This window comes from Polypterus senegalus, chromosome 16 (genome assembly GCF_016835505.1).
Source record: "Polypterus senegalus isolate Bchr_013 chromosome 16, ASM1683550v1, whole genome shotgun sequence".
In the NCBI taxonomy this organism is placed as follows: domain Eukaryota; kingdom Metazoa; phylum Chordata; class Cladistia; order Polypteriformes; family Polypteridae; genus Polypterus; species Polypterus senegalus.
This window is the reverse complement of record NC_053169.1, coordinates 99,720,430-99,738,301: the sequence shown is the minus strand read 5'-3', so window position 1 is coordinate 99,738,301 and position 17,872 is coordinate 99,720,430. Positions and strand designations below refer to the sequence as shown.

General features: G+C 41.4%; 1 protein-coding gene across 4 annotated transcripts in view; it reads right to left on the bottom strand.

Annotated features, from left to right (window-relative positions):
- The window catches only part of LOC120516316 (1-phosphatidylinositol 4,5-bisphosphate phosphodiesterase beta-4), a 266,954-nt gene that overhangs the window by 107,779 nt on the left and 141,303 nt on the right, over positions 1–17,872 (bottom strand). For all 4 annotated transcript variants that reach the window (XM_039737903.1, XM_039737905.1, XM_039737904.1 and 1 more), the window contains exons 6-12: positions 14,866–14,925; positions 14,377–14,520; positions 8,348–8,427; positions 8,190–8,243; positions 7,363–7,444; positions 3,691–3,791; positions 1,194–1,251 (exon numbers count right to left, since the gene is read on the bottom strand). In XM_039737903.1, coding sequence (XP_039593837.1) covers positions 1,194–1,251; positions 3,691–3,791; positions 7,363–7,444; positions 8,190–8,243; positions 8,348–8,427; positions 14,377–14,520; positions 14,866–14,925 — 579 coding nt within the window. The remainder of the gene's footprint in view (positions 1–1,193; positions 1,252–3,690; positions 3,792–7,362; positions 7,445–8,189; positions 8,244–8,347; positions 8,428–14,376; positions 14,521–14,865; positions 14,926–17,872) is intronic.

Below are 17,872 nucleotides of genomic sequence, written 5' to 3'. Positions count from 1 at the left end.
GGCACGTTACCCTGCTGGAGGGAGCCATCAGAAGATGGCAGTCATAAAGGGATGGACCTGCTCAGCAGCAAGAATCAGGTAGGTTTCAGTTGAGAGTAAGGGTCCAAAAATGTGCCAAGGAAATATCCCCCACACCACCAGCACCAGCCTGAACCACTGATACAAGGCAGGACGGATCTCTGCTTTCATGTTGTTGACGCCAAATTCTGACCCCACCATCCGAATGTCGCAGCAGAAATCGACACTCGTCACACCAGGCAACGTTTCTTCAGTCTTCTGTTGTCCAGTTTTGGTGAGCCCATGTGAATTGTAACCTCAGTTACCTGTTCCTAGCTGACAGAAGTGGCACCCGCTGTGGTCTCCTACTGCTGTAGCCCACCTGCATCAAGGCTTGACGCGTTGTGCGTTTCAGAGCTGCTCTTCTGCACACCTCGCTTGTGACGAGTGCTGATTTGAGTGACTGTTACCTTTCTATGAGCTCAGACCAGTCTGGCCATTCACCTCGGACCTCAACCTGTTGAAGACGTGTGAGCGGAGTGAAGCCAAGGGAGAGAAGCACTGCAACGCAGAGGCCAGCAAACGTGCTTTCATCGTTGGGTTTTAGTACTTCTGTTTAATCGCGGACTTTTAATTCATTTACTTGATGAAAGCACTTGCTCCACATTTTATTTATTGTTGGAACCCTTTGTTTGACAGTACAATGCACCGTTTGCACTGTTGCTGTTTCTGGGTCCTCGTTAACCCAAACCCATCCTCGGTTTACGTCTACGGGTTCAAGAAGAGTACGCCAGCTGCGGGCGGCCCGGGCATCACAAGGACACTGAGTCACGACGAGTCTTTATTGTCATTGTTGATATTTTTCACACAACTCGGTCCAAGATGTCGAGCCCACGCTGTTGATTTAAAATGCCAAAAAACAACACAGAAGACCTTCTAATGTCTCTGGCTAGCTTAAGGTTGAGAACCCCTGATTCACCCACTTAGAGCATCCCGCCCGACAAACGGCAAGCGCATGAAATAACAGGAGCACCTTCGTACGACACAAAGGGGGCTTCCCCGCACCTGGATGTTAAAAAAATGTTAATACGGGGAGACAGAGGGAAGCAGACGACCACAACAGGAGGTACACGACTAAGGCATGCAAGGAAAAGAAAGGAAAGAGCAGGGAAAGTTAATGAATGAAAAAAGCTTACTTCATTCAGAAAGCTGACTAACTGGTCTACTTCTAAATAATCGGTTTTGTCGCCATTGCTGAAAAGAAATGCATTAGAAAAAAAGGTTTTGTTACACACTGAACACAATGTCTACTTTATTAATGACATATTACAACAATCTCCACTTTATTATATTGGGATTACGTATTACCTCTAATGTTAAGTATTATTATTATTATTATAATTATTATCACTGCAGTAATGCTTAGTGAAGCAAAAAGAAAAGTTAACACAAAATCAGCTACAACAGCAGTTAGAGTTTAAGGATGTTAGTAGTACTTCCAGGTGCTTTCCCATTGATTTTGTATCGACAAGCATCCTTGTGTTCTCAGGAAACACCAAACACAAAAAGGGTAAAATACGCAAAGGAAAACCTCCAGTATGGGTTTACACAACCGACTGGAGGCGAGCAAAGCAGACATCGGGAATGCAAACCGGACTCTCAGGAGCTGCAAAAATGCCAAGAAGATCACACGGGTGTGTGGGTGCAACACTGCTGGGGGGGCATTTAGTGACAATAATAAGTAAGAGTCCTGAAATCCCACTTCTGGTCTGTCCAGGGATTATAACGCACTTAACAGTCATTGAAATACGAGGATAAATCAGAAACACAAATGGTGGAGCTGTGGTGGGATTTTGACACCTCTGATAAAAGGGTAAGTTCGGTCAAAGGAACCTCTTCACAAACACTGTTTACATGCATTTGCCAGACAAAGTTTTGCTCTCAAGTTAAGTGCTTCCTATCATTTTTAAAAAATATCCTGCCCATGTTGGAGCTTCACATTGGAGGCTATAGGGCACGGAGGGGATGCTGAAAAACTCACCGAATACGTCCATGAGAACTGATCTGTGTCTGGCGATTACACGCACGTAATAATGTGGTTTACACAAAAACACCCAAATTAAGAGATTCATCCACTTTAAAACAAGAGCAGCCGTGAGCGACAACTCAGCACTTAGCCACCCTGCGCTGCAACCTTTCACCCGCCTCTGTGTGCGGCTTCCTCCCGCCAGGCCAAACCACAGAAAACATTTTGTGCCATGTGGTGGGTTTTTGTTGTGATTTTCACTTCCGTAGTTATGGGAGAATTCACACAAGTGAATCGAAACCATGAGAAAAGCAAAACAAGGTGCTGGCGATAAAGGGATCACTAGCCCGTCCATTTTGTTGTCACAAACACACGGTGGAAACACAGAAGGCATGGGAGGAGGAGATTACCTGTAACACGAGGTTAAGGAAACAATGCCGGAAAACATACAAGTGTGAACTTGTCCTTAGTCTCTCTCTTCTCTTGTGCTATCTTGATTGATCTGTCTTACCGTAATTACATTTATTTATGTGTCCAGCAGTACCATTGGTATTCGTTAATGGTCAGTTACTGACTCAGAAGTTAGATAGCCTACTGTCTGTGTCGAAAATGCTATCTATCTATCTATCTATCTATCTATCTATCTATCTATCTATCTATCTATCTATCTATCTATCTATCTATCTATCTATCTATCTATCTATCTATCTATCTATCTATCTATCTATCTAATCGTGCCAACTACACTACACTATCTTTCTATCTATCTATTTATGTAATCCTGCCAACTACACTGCCACTATCTTTCTATCTATCTATTTATGTAATCCTGCCAACTACACTATCTATCTATCTATGTAATCCTGCCAACTACACTATCTATCTATCTATCTATCTATCTATCTATCTATGTAATCCTGCCAACTACACTATCTATCTATCTATCTAAAAACAAAAAAAGAAGGGATAGGGCTCCAGGGGAGATCCCATTTAATGTCCAGTTTGAAGTAGTATAAGGGACAATGAAAATGAAGGTTATAATGTCACTTGTGACGTGTTTTTGATTCTTGATGTCTGAATGTAGCTTCCTGAAGGGAGGTGAGGTTCTCCTCTGTCAGAAGTCAGGTCTCAGTTGAATGCCGACTTCCTGTACTGAGGGTATTCATATCGGAGAGGATGTGAAAGAGATGGAGCTGGCGACATCCTAACCTGAAGTGATGTCAATTCTCCTTCACTGTAATGCCGTTTTTCTCAACCACTGGGTAGCAACCCAGTTTTGGATTGGGGGTTGCTGTTGGTGGGTCATGCATGGGTGCTTCGGGTACTGCTGACCTCCAAAGTGATCGTCAGTGCTGCATGATTTTTTTTTTCCCATTTCAAACTATGCTCCATCCCACCAAGCTCTTGTCATCCTGCTCGATTCACCAAGGGGGTACAACTCGTCACTTGCCTTCTGTGGGTGGCCATTAAACTCAAACGGGTAGCAGTGGGTCGTAACACCACAACCAAAACACTTAAGGTCAGGACTGTGTGGTGGACAATTCATGTGTGAAAACGACCTCACTAGTGGTCACAATTTACAGACACACACACATTACAGCAAACACGAACCTATATATATATATATATACAATATGGCTCTTCATTTATTTACATTACATACTTACAGTTTTTTAAAAAGTTCTTCTATGTCAGTCCGAGGGCAGATCTTTTGTGTCAGTGCATAAAATTTGTCAAAAGTAAAAACTGAATGCTCAATCTCATCATTCTGCAAAAAAAGAAGACAAAAAATCAGTTAATTGCACCTTTTTGACAGCCAGGAATTTAAAAAACAGAAAATATTCTGCACTTGAGGTGTGGTGTGTTGGGGATTTTCTTTTCTCAAGGAATACTCCACCTAAATGTGACGTTTCTTATATGTTACTTACCCCGTTTAGTTTGTATTGGTAGTCAAGAAATAATTAAAATTTCATGTTTTCAGGGGGAGAACAGTCATAACGAAATTTCTGGTTGAATGGGACGCCGGATAACTGGCAACGATATCAAAAACCTCCATGAAAGAACCTCACGTTACTTGTGTCGCATAATCCACACGTCGAGTGCTCCAGTTGTACACTCAGCAAGCACAAAACGCAGGTGGTTTGTGTTAACGTATCGTGAAATGAATGAGTCCCTGAAATGAAAGCAGTCCACAAACAGGCACTGACTCCCGAGGAACGGGCTCTCCTGTTTGTGGACCACTTGGACTTCATTTAGTTGAAAACATAGAGGTGGTCCTACAGGTACTTGAGGGGGTCCACGTCAACAAAACGATGGACTGGTCTGGTCATAGAGGACGTTCTGAGGTAATGAAGATGAGGTAATCAAGTAATGAATTTCCACATTTGCACATAACAGTTATGTCAAACATTGTAGGATTCCTGGCAATGTATAAAGCATTTTAATGTTATGTTCTTTATTAATTATAATAACAACTAGGGGGCTCTGCTCCCTGCTTACTTTGCTCACCAACCCCCGGGCCGGCACTATGCGCTAGAAACTTCGCGGATCCGCTGCTCGCATACGGGGAAGCAGATGTACAATTTAAACAGATTCTTATTTTCATGGGAATTGTTACATATTCATAATAGAACTACTGTAACTATTTTACATTACAGCGAGTAATTAATCATAGTAAAAAATAGTAAAATGTAATAAATTTAAAGAAAGTTATGTTTCATGTTGCGTTAGAGGTATTTGTTGCATTATACGTTTTCTGTATAGCTTTGAAATTAACACACAAATACGTTTTAAACTTACACTTTTACTATAAAACTTCAGTAGAATTTTGATTCCTTGTTTGGAGTTACATCGTGACAACGCGACGTATAACTGCCTGTGAGTGAATATCGATTACAACGAGTGCAGAATGCAGCTACTAGAATGTTAACTAGGAAAAGAAAATCCAAGCACATTTCTCCAGTTTTGATGTCACTGCACTGGTTACTTGTGTCATTCAGATTTGACTTTAAAATACTGCTTATGGATTACAAAGCCTTGAATCATCTGCTCCATCTTATATTTCGGAATGTCTGTCACCTTACACTCCAAATCGTAACCTTAGGTCTTCAAATGAGGGTCTGCTTAGAATTCCAAGAGCTAAACTTAAAAGAAGTGGTGAGGCGGGTGGACTTCTGCTGTTATGCACCTAAAATCTGGAATAGCTTGCCAATAGGAATTCGCCAGGCTGATACGGTGGAGCACTTTAAAACACTGCTGAAAACACATTACTGTGACATGGCCTTCTCATAACTTCATTTTAGTTTAATCCTGATGCTTTTAAAATTCGGCAGGGTAGCCATCGGGGCCTGTTGCTTTCCCACTCTGAAATGACTTTATAGCATCTGGTATTCATAGCTTCACTTTAATGTTTAATCCTGATGCTCTGTATATTCAGTTAATTATCTATATCATTCATGGTGACTCCAAAATCTGTACTAACCCTTACTTTCTCTGCTGTTCTTTATCCGGTTTTCTGTGGTGGCAATGTACACCACCACCACCTATTCAAAGCACCGTGATGTCCCTACATTGATGGATTAACGGCCAGAAGTCCACGTGACTGTCATCATCAAGTCTTTCCCATGAGAACCCTGAATACAATGAGGATGGATCATTTATGTTAGGTAGAATGCCTACAGGGGGCTGGACGGTCTCGTGGCCTTGGACCCCTTGCAGATTTTATTTTTTTCTTCAGCAATCTGGAGTTTTTTTTCTGTCCTCCCTGGCCATCGGACCTTACTTTTATTCTATGTTTAGTGTTCTCTTATTTTAATTCTTACTTTGTGTTTTTTTCTTTCTTCATCATGTAAAGCACATTGAGCTACATTATCTGTATGAAATTGTGCTATAGAAATAAAGGTTGTTGTTCTTTCATTCTAATAAATAAACCGACCTTTTGAATGTTTGTCCCTGTCATTTGTTAATTGTCATAGCCCGGCACACCTTTGAAGCCGACGGACAGATGAGAGATAATGTCATCCGATCCTGAAAATCCTTCCAACTCAGCAATGAAAATGGCAGACTGTATACATCGAGCTCCCACATCGGTGAAAAAGTCTTACTATGGCTTCCTTCGTCTGTAATGCCATGTATATAGTTTTTAAAGAAAGTTAAGTTATTTCTCCAATGTGATTTCTTACTGCCGTGTCACTAAGGGAGGGTTATCACCCTTTTATATGATATCTATATAGCTTCGGGTTACTTAAGACGCCACAATTAAAAAAGAACTTATTCTAACCAGGGAGCTAGTGCCCCCTGCAGGAAAACAACCGGCCCCAAGCCTACCTGTGGAGTTAGGGGGTCAGGCTACCAAAGGTGAGACCTTTTCTAGGCAGGCTATGAAAGACTTAATTTTGTGGGACTTTCTGAAGCCTCACATCATTTTCCTATTCTGCCGCTCCATTGTGACATATGTGACAATAGTGACCCCATAAATTAGAACCTGTTTTTTGTTTTTTTTTCACTCCATCCATTATCCAGCCCGCTATATCCTAACTACAGGGTCACAGGGGTCTGCTGGAGCCAATCCCAGCCAATACAGGGCGCAAGGCAGGAAACAAACCCCGGGCAGGGCACACACACACACACACACACACACCAAGCACCCACCAGGGACAATTTAGGTCCGCCAATGGACCTAACCTGCATGTCATTGGACTGTGGAAGGAAACCCACGTAGACACGGGGAGAACATGCAAACTCCACACTGGTCTCCTAACTGCGAGGCAGCAGCACAACCACTGTGCCACTGTGCTGCCCTTTTTTTCACTCAAATGTTTGCAATTATTTTATAATACTAGGGGTCTTGTTTCTGGCTCTGGAGATTTCTAAATCACTTTAGATGAAGGCGTCTACTAAATAAGCCAAATGTAATTCATAGTTTCATGACGCCACACGCACTAAAGAATCACATGACTAAACAAAATCTGATGAGCTGCAACTGGCGTGGACGCATTTCTTTGCACCGAATAACATTACAGGATTGCAAACTGACAGCTCAGGAGGAAAGTGGAAACAAAACCAGTGAATAAAACCACACAGCCCGCGTCTCGATCCCTCCATATGAAGTCATGAATTAGAATTAGTTGGTTCCAAGAATAGAATGAATGAATCAATAGGAAAACAAATACGTACAACATAAAACTACCGAAATAGGCAGAATATGGTCATGGAGGTCACTTTATAAAGCAGACTCGGGCTCGGCCTTATGCAGGGCACAGTTTGTCTCCACTGCCTCCCCCTCTGCTGCCAGTGCCATCCGCTGATGGCTGCCCTCCTTATCTCCTCATTTATCTTACCTTTCCGCTGGGAAGCCCTAGTTCTTTGAGCGCCTGAAAAATGACTTTTTCTGTCTTTCCTGAAGCAAATGTTCTGGTTATGCTGCAGAAATAAAATGACAAGAAGTTTATTACTGTGTGGCACTGGGCTGCAAATCACAGACAGACGGAGAGGGAATTTAATGAGAATAACAAGATTAGAAATCTACCTTCACCATCAACAGGACGGCAAATCTAACTACTCCAATTATAACGTCTAACGGAAATATACATCAGTGGCAGACTTAAAAACAATTTGTCTGTTTCTTATATAACTTGTTAATATCGTTAGCCTATCCATGAGGTGGGGACCATGAGAAAAAGCAGGGTAGCATCATCATACGTCAGTGCCCTGAAAATTAGAATTCACGTTCACTGAGCAGCACGCCACGCCGGACTGCACTCAGTGTATGGAAGCACTGACAGAGAGTCCACTGGAGTGTTGGCTCAAAGTCTCGTTTATCAGGACGAAGACAGACCAGTGGAGTAAGGACTGTAAACAGGGAAGAAGGGAGCGCCCTGGTGGTGCCAGTTAAAGGAAAAAATGGCCATGGAGACGGGATCGACCAGAGTTGGGGGGGACAGTCGGGTACATGTTGTATTTGTTCTTTCCTTTGTGCTTTGTGCTCTCCTATATTTATATTTGTGACATAGATAAAAGTGAGAAGAGGCGTCAAAGTGGCACCCTGTCCTGATACAGGATGTACGTAAAAAAAGAATTGTCCACAGGCCCACTCTGCTCTTGTAAAACGGTCGTAAAATGAAAAACAAATTCACAACTCTAGAGGAATGTACAAGGAATTCCTTACCTTCTGACTGGGATCTTGCCATTTATATTGGTCAAAAATGATAACCTCATCCAACTGTTAAAAAAAGAAAAAGAAAGAAAATTCCATTAAAAGAAAAATGAAATTGTTTGAGACGTCCACTTTGTTGAATACAAAAGTCACAGTTCATTATCACTTACTGCTTTTTTAAGCAGGTCATCGGGCAGACATTGTTGGCTCTAAAGTTATGAATCGCAGATGATAGACCTTCCATCCAGAGCTGCAAAAGAAAAGGTGCAATTAGCGTCACTTGGGACGTCACTTGGGCTCCTCAAATTTCTAACGTTCACACGTGGCTCTGTTCTACTCTACTCTGTGAACTCTCCTCTCAAACGTCAAATTTCTTATGTTCATCGGTGGCACCATTCTATTTATGTTCACAGGTGGCGCTCTTCTATGGTACTTTATGAGCTCTCCTCCTATTCTTTAGCAAATTTCTTATGTTCACAGGTGAGGCTACTCTATAGGACTATATAAATGTTCCTCTTGCTTGTGAAATTTCTTATGTTCACGGTTGGTGGCACAATTCTACTGAACTCTAAGAGCTCTCCTATTGCTCCTCAAATGTCTAATGTTCACACATTGCTCTGTTTTACTGTCTTTTATAAACTCTCCTCATGATGGTCAAATTTCTTAAGTTCACAGGTGGCACTGTTCTACTGAACTCTATGAGTTTTGCTCTTGCTTGCCAAATTTCTTATGTTCACAGGAGGCGCTCTTCTATTTCTGTTCACAGTTGCCGCTATTCTATGGTACTTTATGAACTCAATGCTCATTCGTCAAATGTGTTATGTTCACAGGTGCCGCTATTCAATTGTTTCACGAACTCTCCTCCTTTAATCATATTTCTTTTGTTCACAGATGGCATTATTCTACAGCACTATATGAATTTTCCTCTTGCTTGTCAAATTTTTGATGTTCACAGGTGGTACTGTTCTACTTATGTTCACAGGTGAAGCTATTCTATGGTACTTTATGAGCTCTCCTCTTGTTCGTCACCTTCATGTTCACAGGTGCTGCAATGCCACGGTACTTTATGAACTCTCCTACCACTTTATCAAATTTCTAATATTCACAGGTGCCGCTATTCTACTTATGTTTATAGTGGGCACCCTTCTATGGTACTTTATAAACTCAATTCTCATTTTTCAAATTTCTTATGGTCACATCAGGCGCTACTCTACAATACTATATGAATCTTTCTCTTGTTCGTCAAATTTCTTATGTTCACAGGTGGCAGTGATCTATTTATGTTCAAAGGTGCCGCTACTCCACTGTAGTTTATGAACTTCCCTACCACTTGTCAAATTTCTTATGTTCTACTGTACTCTGTGAACTCTCCTCTCAAACGTCAAATTTCTTATGTTCACCGATGGCGCCATTCTATTTATGTTCACAGGTGGCGCTCTTCTATGGTACTTTATGAGCTCTCCTCCTATTCTTTATCAAATTTCTTATGTTCACAGGTGAGGCTACTCTATAGGACTATATAAATGTTCCTCTTGCTTGTGAAATTTCTTATGTTCACGGTTGGTGGCACAATTCTACTGAACTCTAAGAGCTCTCCTATTGCTCCTCAAATTTCTAATGTTCACACATTGCTCTGTTTTACTGTACTTTATAAACTCTCCTCATGATGGTCAAATTTCTTATGTTCACAGGTGGCGCTCTTCTATTTCTATTTCTACTCTACAATACTATATGAATCTTTCTCTTGTTCGTCAAATTTCTTATGTTCACAGGTGGCAGTGATCTATTTATGTTCAAAGGTGCCACTACTCCACTGTACTTTATGAACTATCCTACCATTTGTCAAATTTCTTATGTTCACAGGTGCCGCTATTCTACAGTACTACATGAATTTCTCCTCATGCTTGTCAAAGTTTTTATTTTCACAGGTGGCCCTCTTCTACTTATGTTCATAGTGGGCACTATTCTATGGTACTTTATGAGCTCAATTCTCATTTGTCAAATTTCTTATGTTCACAGGTGCTACTCGTCTACAATACAATATGCAGTTTTCTCTTGCATGTCAAATGTCTTATGTTCACAGGTGGCACTGTTCTGTTTATGTTTACAGGTGCCGCTATTCCACTGTACTTTATGAACTCTCCTACCACTTGTGAAACTTCTTATGTTCAAAGTTGCCGCTATTCTATGGTACTTTATGAACTCAATGCTCCTTTGTCATATTTCTTATGTTCACAGGTGGCGCTGTTCTACAGTACCATATGATTTTTTCCTCTTGTTTGTCACATTTTTGATGTTCACAGGTGGCGATGTTCTATGGTACTTTATGAGCTCTCCACCTTCTGTTTATCAGATTCCCTGCGTTCACAGGAGAGGCTATTCTCCTTATGTTAATAGGTGGTGCGATTGTGCTTTATGAAGTCAGATTAATTGCTCCATCATGAGGGCTCTAAGCAGAGCACATTTAGTGCTCCCTAACTGAAAGCAGACTTGGAAAGAAGAGGAGGACACTGGGAGTTCCCTGAAGGGAAATCAGAAACTTTTGAACTTTCCACTCTAGAGATGGGACAGAGAAGTAGACTTTTGAACTTGTACTGTGAGAAGTCATTTTTTTCCATTTGTTTCTTGTGCATTACGACCTTAAGCTTTATCATGAAAACATTAGTGTAAGTAGCGCAGGATTTGCTCTTTGACTGTTTTGCATTGTCCCACAGTGTGCCATGCAGACCCCTCTTTTTTACGAGACCAACAGCTGCACACCCTGCAGGCTCCCATTTGTGGGATTATAGGGACGGCGCTTGACAAATGTGTGACCGGCAGCAGCTCGTTTGTCACCAAACTAAGAATGTTTCCAAAAAAACGCCCCACTTTCCATAAACAAGTCATCCATCACATGTTGATGATGACAAAACAGAAAACGGGAGGCTAAACAGAACATCGTCATCAGGGTCCCATTTCAGCCGGCACACGTATTTATGGTGCAGACGCAGGTGTCGCTTATGTAAATTAAAACGCACTTCTTGGGTGGAACGGCGTGAGCTTTTTGCTTGATCATTATTTACGTCTCTTTTATATATTAATAGGAGTGCCTAGAGACGAGATAATCCTCCTCCTTCATTTCATTAAAGGAAGGTTTGGGATTTTGTTTTTTCTTTTTTGACATGGAAAGTCCAAAGAGGCCTTACATTGTCCAGGCGTACCACCAACATGGTCTGGCACCCTGCCTTGTGTCTGTCGCTGCTGGGATCAGCACGGGCTCCTCGCTGCACTTGAAGGGATAAAGCAGCCGGCTTCAACGAGACCACCAGACGGAGGCCCCGCCCCTGACTGGACTTTGTCTCTCTCTCTCTATTGAATCTGCGCTCACTAGAAGCTTTCATCTGCGACCTCATCAGTTATGTAAGGAGAGTCCAGTCCAGTCAGGTTCAGGGCCCGTGAACTCAGTACAACGCATGGCTCCTCTGAACAGCTGACAATAATAATAGAGGCTGGCGCAAGGACGGGGGACATTTTCAATGCACGGATTAAACACAATTCAGCACGATCATTCTTCAGCAGCTGACGGAAAAGCTGAGCCTGCTGGGGCTGAACACCTCCCTCTGTAACTGGATTCTGAGAGACTTCAGTCAGTCGGGGTTGGAAACAACATCTCCAGAACCAGCACACTGAGCACTGGAGCCCCTCAAGGCTGTGTGCTCCGTCCATTACTGTTCACACTGCTGACTCATGACCGTCAACCGGCAACGCACAGCTCTAATCACATCATAGAATTTGCCATTGACACGACTGTGGTGGGTCTCATCAGCAACAACAACGAGTCAGCATACAGAGAGGATGTGCAGCGGTTAACGGACTGGTGTAAAGCCAATAACCTGTCTCTGAATGCAGACAAAACAAAGGAGATGATTGTTGACTTTAGGAAGACTAAGAGTGACCATCTGTCACTGAACATTGATGGCTCAACTGTGGAGGTCGTCAATAGCACCAAATTCCTGGGTGTCCACCTGGCAGAGAACCTCACCTGGTCCTACAACACCAGCTCTTTAGCCAAGAAAGCCCAACAGCGGCTCTACTTCCTGCGCAGCCTGAGGAAAGCCCATCTTCCATCAGCTATTCTACCATAGGAACCATAGAGAGCATCCTGAGCAACTGCATCACTGTCTGGTTTGGAAATTGCACGGTCAGCCCTACAACAGATAGTGAAGACAGCTGAGAAGATCATCGGTGTCTCTCTTCCTTCCATCATGGACATTTACACCAAACTCTGCATCCGCAAAGCCACCAGCATTGTGAATGACCCAACACACCCAGCACGCTCACTGTTTACACTCCTGCCATTGGTAAAAAGGTACCAGAGTATGTGGGCCGTCACCAACAGAATGTGGAACAGTTTTTTCTTCCAAGCAGTCAGATTCCTGAACACTCGTGGACCGATCTGATATCTGATACACGTGTTCTGCTCTGCAGTGTTGCACATGGTTGCACATGTTTGCACATCTGACTCACATACACCTTGTTATGTATTACGTGTCTTTACGTTATGTGTCGTGGATTCTTCGTTGTCCTGTGTTCTATGTAACACCATGGTCCTGGAGGAACGCTGTTTCGTGTCACTGTTAGCTGCACTACTGTATATGGATGAAATGACAATAAATACTCTTGAATGTACTGTATGGGATATGCAGTTAATGACGGTGATCAGTATTAATTGTATGTTTTAAAGAAAACATCACCAAGGTGTCGTCCATTCCTCCGTTCACATTCTGAGAGCCTGTCGAGAGGAATGATAGCGATTTCCTCTTTAATCCTCCTTTTTAGTTGGTTGCAGGACGTGTGGTGTTCACTTGGCTTTTAAGATGTCCCCACAGGAAAAAAAAAAAAAATCACTAACAGTGAGATGTGGGGATCTGCGTGAAATGACGGGCCTTACGAATAATCGTCAAATAGCTGCCATCGATTGTCGTGGCTCCACCTGAGGACTTCTTTTTTTAAGGCGGAGCCTGATCGTTTTTTGGGATGATGCACCCGTGTTGTAATCCCCATGAGAAGATGGGACACGATCGTGACGTCCGAACTGGTAATGACACAGAAAATTCCCTTTGCACAGCACTCACACCGTCACCATTCTTATAAAAGGCTTTCACAGCGAACGCTCGTTGTGCGCCACTCCACTGCTCCGTTATAACTAATGGCAAAGGGGTGCTAAACAAGGCTGAAGCGGCCCCAAACAACTGCCGACGCCTCAGGGTCGCCAACACCTGGCTCCAAAACGTCCCATTTCCCTGTGCCACCCTGTATAACACATGCAAACATAAAAATTGTGGCGCCGCTACTGGGTAAAGAAACTTCAACTCCCAGCAGTCCCTGCAGTGGCTGTGATTGGTCATCTGCTGAGGGTGCGGGGGCTGCTGGGGACAAGGAGGCCGGAGCGAGATTTAAAAGAAGGCCAGTTATACTGTTTTTGTTGTTTCGTGTCCGGAGTTTCCTTCCCGTTCAATGCCTGTGGATTCTCGTTCTTGTCTTGGATTGTCTCCTGTTTTGGTGTATGGACGGTCTGGTGTCCTGCTGCATGAGGACTGTATGAGGATTGGTTGTCAACCTATGAAGAAAGGAGAGCCCCTGATCCCATTTCAGGAAATCCCGGTAGGTCTGACCTGTACATTCACATACAGCGAGCTGAACTCTGGATTATCTGCCTCCATCATTTCATCAGTTGCCATTTTTCATGGACTTCATTGTGTGAGGTTTTTGTTATTGTTGAATTTGTGTTTATTGTATATCACCGTAAAGGAAACTGGGATGGGATTGTTTAGTTTGTGGAGGTATATTTTGTTTATTACTGTTTAACACATTCTTCGATTCCTGTTTTATTACCGGTGTGTGTGAGTTGGGCCAAGGCCGGGTGCATTCCTGGGATTTGAAATGGGCCACATAAGCTCTAGACACCCCTCAAACATCCCACAGCTGCATGGAGGAGTGTGAAAAACGTTAAACCAGATGATGTCAGCGAGTGGTGTGCAGTTACAGGAGGTGCTTACTTGAGGTGGCAATGGCAGCTATTACAGCTGAGGGGGTACGGAAGAGGCAACACAGCAAAAAAATGTGGACCTTTTAAATATACGCCTCATATTTCTGAATAAAGAGTGAAGGCTTCACACACGTGAGAAGGCGGCTTTCTGTTAGGCTCCTGCAAACCCACCTTAGCTGTTTCGGGACTGTCTGCTATCATATAAATAAAGTTGAGGTTGACCAGGTCTGTGCCACTGCAGATGCACACGATGCGCCCCTCCAAGTCATTGTCGACTTTCCCAGCAGCTTCCAATGCACTTATTAATTTGGGGTCCTGAACAATAAAAAAACAAACAAAAAAATGTATACAAATATATATCAGGGACGAGGAGAACCTGGTAGGAGAGAAATGCAAAACACGGAAAAATCAGGATTATTAATGTATGGCTCGTCAGCAATAATAAAGATTTGATATCAATTGAAAACCGCAAATGACGACCATAAGTCAGTAAAACAGATCATCGCCTACAGCACTTTACAGCAATTCTGATATAAATAATAAATTACTATACCCCAGAAACAGCATGCAATGTCAACGATATGTAGACTTGTGAATAAAATGAACTTTCATACAAAGCAGATTTGAATATTTTCATTTAACATCTTTTGAAGTGCTTACCTTGGGAACAGATCCAGTTCTAATGCTGTTGATCAAAGAACATTCTAAAACCTGGCCTTCCTAAAAAAGAAAAAAATCAGACAAGATGAGCAAATGTGGGGTCATTTAGATCTGCATATCTATTATATAGTGCCTTTCACATCTATCTATCTATCTATCTATCTATCTATCTATCTATCTATCTATCTATCTATCTATCTAGTCCTGACAACTATGCTATCTATCTATCTATCTATCTATCTATCTATCTATCTATCTATCTATCTATCTATCTATCTATATATCTATCTATCTATCTATCTATCTATCTATCTATCTATCTAATCCTGACAACTATGCTATCTATCTATCTATCTATCTATCTATCTATCTATCTATCTAATCCTGCCTACTACACTAAATTTAAATCTATCTATCTAATCTTGCCAACTACACCATCTATCTATCTATCTATCTATCTATCTATCTATCTATCTATCTATCTATCTATCTATCTAATCCTGCCTACTACACTAAATTTAAATCTATCTATCTAATCTTGCCAACTACACCATCTATCTATCTATCTATCTATCTATCTATCTATCTATCTATCTATCTATCTATCTATCTATCTATCTATCTATCTATCTATCTATCTATCTAGTCTTTACATCTATCTATCTATCTATCTATCTATCTATCTATCTAATCCTGCCTACTACACTAAATTTAAATCTATCTATCTATCTATCTATCTATCTATCTATCTATCTATCTATCTATCTATCTATCTATCTATCTATCTATCTATCTAGTCTTTACATCTATCTATCTATCTATCTATCTATCTATCTATCTATCTAATCCTGCCTACTACACTAAATTTAAATCTGTCTATCTATCTATCTATCTATCTATCTATCTATCTATCTATCTATCTATCTATCTATCTATCTATCTATCTATCTAATCCTGCCTACTACACTAAATTTAAATCTATCTATCTATCTATCTATCTATCTATCTATCTATCTATCTGTCTATCTATCTATCTATCTATCTAATCCTGCCTACTACACTAAATTTAAATCTATCTATCTATCTATCTATCTATCTATCTATCTATCTATCTATCTATCTATCTATCTATCTATCTATCTATCTATCTATCTATCTAGTCCTGACAACTATGCTATCTATCTATCTATCTATCTATCTATCTATCTATCTATCTATCTATCTATCTATCTATCTATCTATCTATCTATCTATCTTTTCAGGATTTAGGATGGACAATACTTAAAAGTATTCCATTTTCTTCCTTTAACAGGAGTGTCAAATACCCTTTGAAGGAAACATTTCAGTTGATACAACACTACGGCCTCTGCACGGAAGACTTGTTTAAAAAGAACAGACCCCGGGGGGCTTGTGGTGGAGGACGTTTCATGTTTCAATCACTACCGACTCTTTTTATATTTTTTTTGTTTCCTTCCTTTCTATGCTATACTGGGCTAACACCTCTGCTTCATTTCCTAGCTTTGTTGTTTGAGAAGCTAGGAGTGATTTTCAGTAAATTCATCTTTATGTTTGGAAGTTCTGTTTCTAGAAAAAAATAAAAGAAATGAATGCTTACTTGGCAACTTTTATGTAGGCCATGGTAAGTTGGAAATGCTAAAAAGTAGAAGCAGTGTGAATACAAATGGCCAAAGCACTGGGGCTTAATTAATGTTCAGCTTGCTTATTCATAGCAGATTGAAGGTTGCGTTTGCTTATTACAAATTAACGACTCCAACAGATTTCGGGGTAGAAATGATGTTTTATGTTCTGCACAAAATGAATGTCTAATGTTAAACTGTGAATAGAAAAGCCTGAATGTTTTATATCTAATACAGACTGCAATCTGTTAACATGACTGCCTCCGGGTGCTTCTTGAACCTTCCCAGACTTGTCCCAGAGGGCTCATAGGATGCCTATTTTTGCTGTCAATCATCCATCCAGCCTTGCCTGTCTTCAGGTAACATGCTGCAGCGCAGTTTGTATCCCGCACTGATTCACATATCGTATGTATGCTCATCCATACTTGAAGCAAATGGCGTGACCGCGGCTCGCTTGACACATTAGCATCGAAAAATCCAAATTAAATTCACTGCAGGCCAATGCCATACAGCAAAGAAATGAGAAAACTTACAAAGTGGTGACTACTTGTTTTAGGCACTGCATGTTTTACATATCTAGAACCAGTGGTAGCCCAAGATGGAGAATCAGACGTGGAGATAAAACACAGAGTGAATGTGTGGATGGAACAATAGGAAGAAAATATCAGGAGTGTTGTGTGATCGAAGAATTAACGCAAAGGGTAAAGGTCAGGTTTTTCAGATGGCAGTAAGACCAGCAATGATGTATGGAGCTGAGACACAGCAATGAGAAGAAGTTGGATGAGAAATGAGAAGGTTCAGACGTATGTGTGGATTTATATAAAATAAGAAAGAATTAGAAACAAGACAGTTAGAGGTACAGCAAAATTGGGAAAAGACATCTAAGAGAGGACACTGAGGGAGGGTGAAGTGGGACGGATGAGGACACAATGAAAATGTGGGCAAGAGAGTGATGGGAGTGGAAGTCCAGGGGAAGAGGATGGGTAAAGTAAAAGAAGATCTGAAGGAGAAGAGTCTGACCGATGGGGAGGTGCAGGACGGGGCTGTTGGGAGAAGGTTGATCAGGCTAATCAACCCCACATAGAAATAGGAAAAGTTGAAGAAGAAAAAGAAGAAGATGACGATGATGAAGAAGGCACTGCATATGCACCCACGCATATGAATATTTTCTGTGAGGGAATGATATGGCTATCAAAGGAGTCTCATAGTCATTTAGGGGGAATGTAGCTATTGTCCATATTAATATCCAGTATTTATCTTAGAAGGAGCACAAGAGTTAAGCAAGCCAGGGTGTGTGAGCAACAAAGAGACAGAATGTTCCAGATGATGGTGAATAATATGTGGTAATCGTAAGACTTGACAGTTGTCAC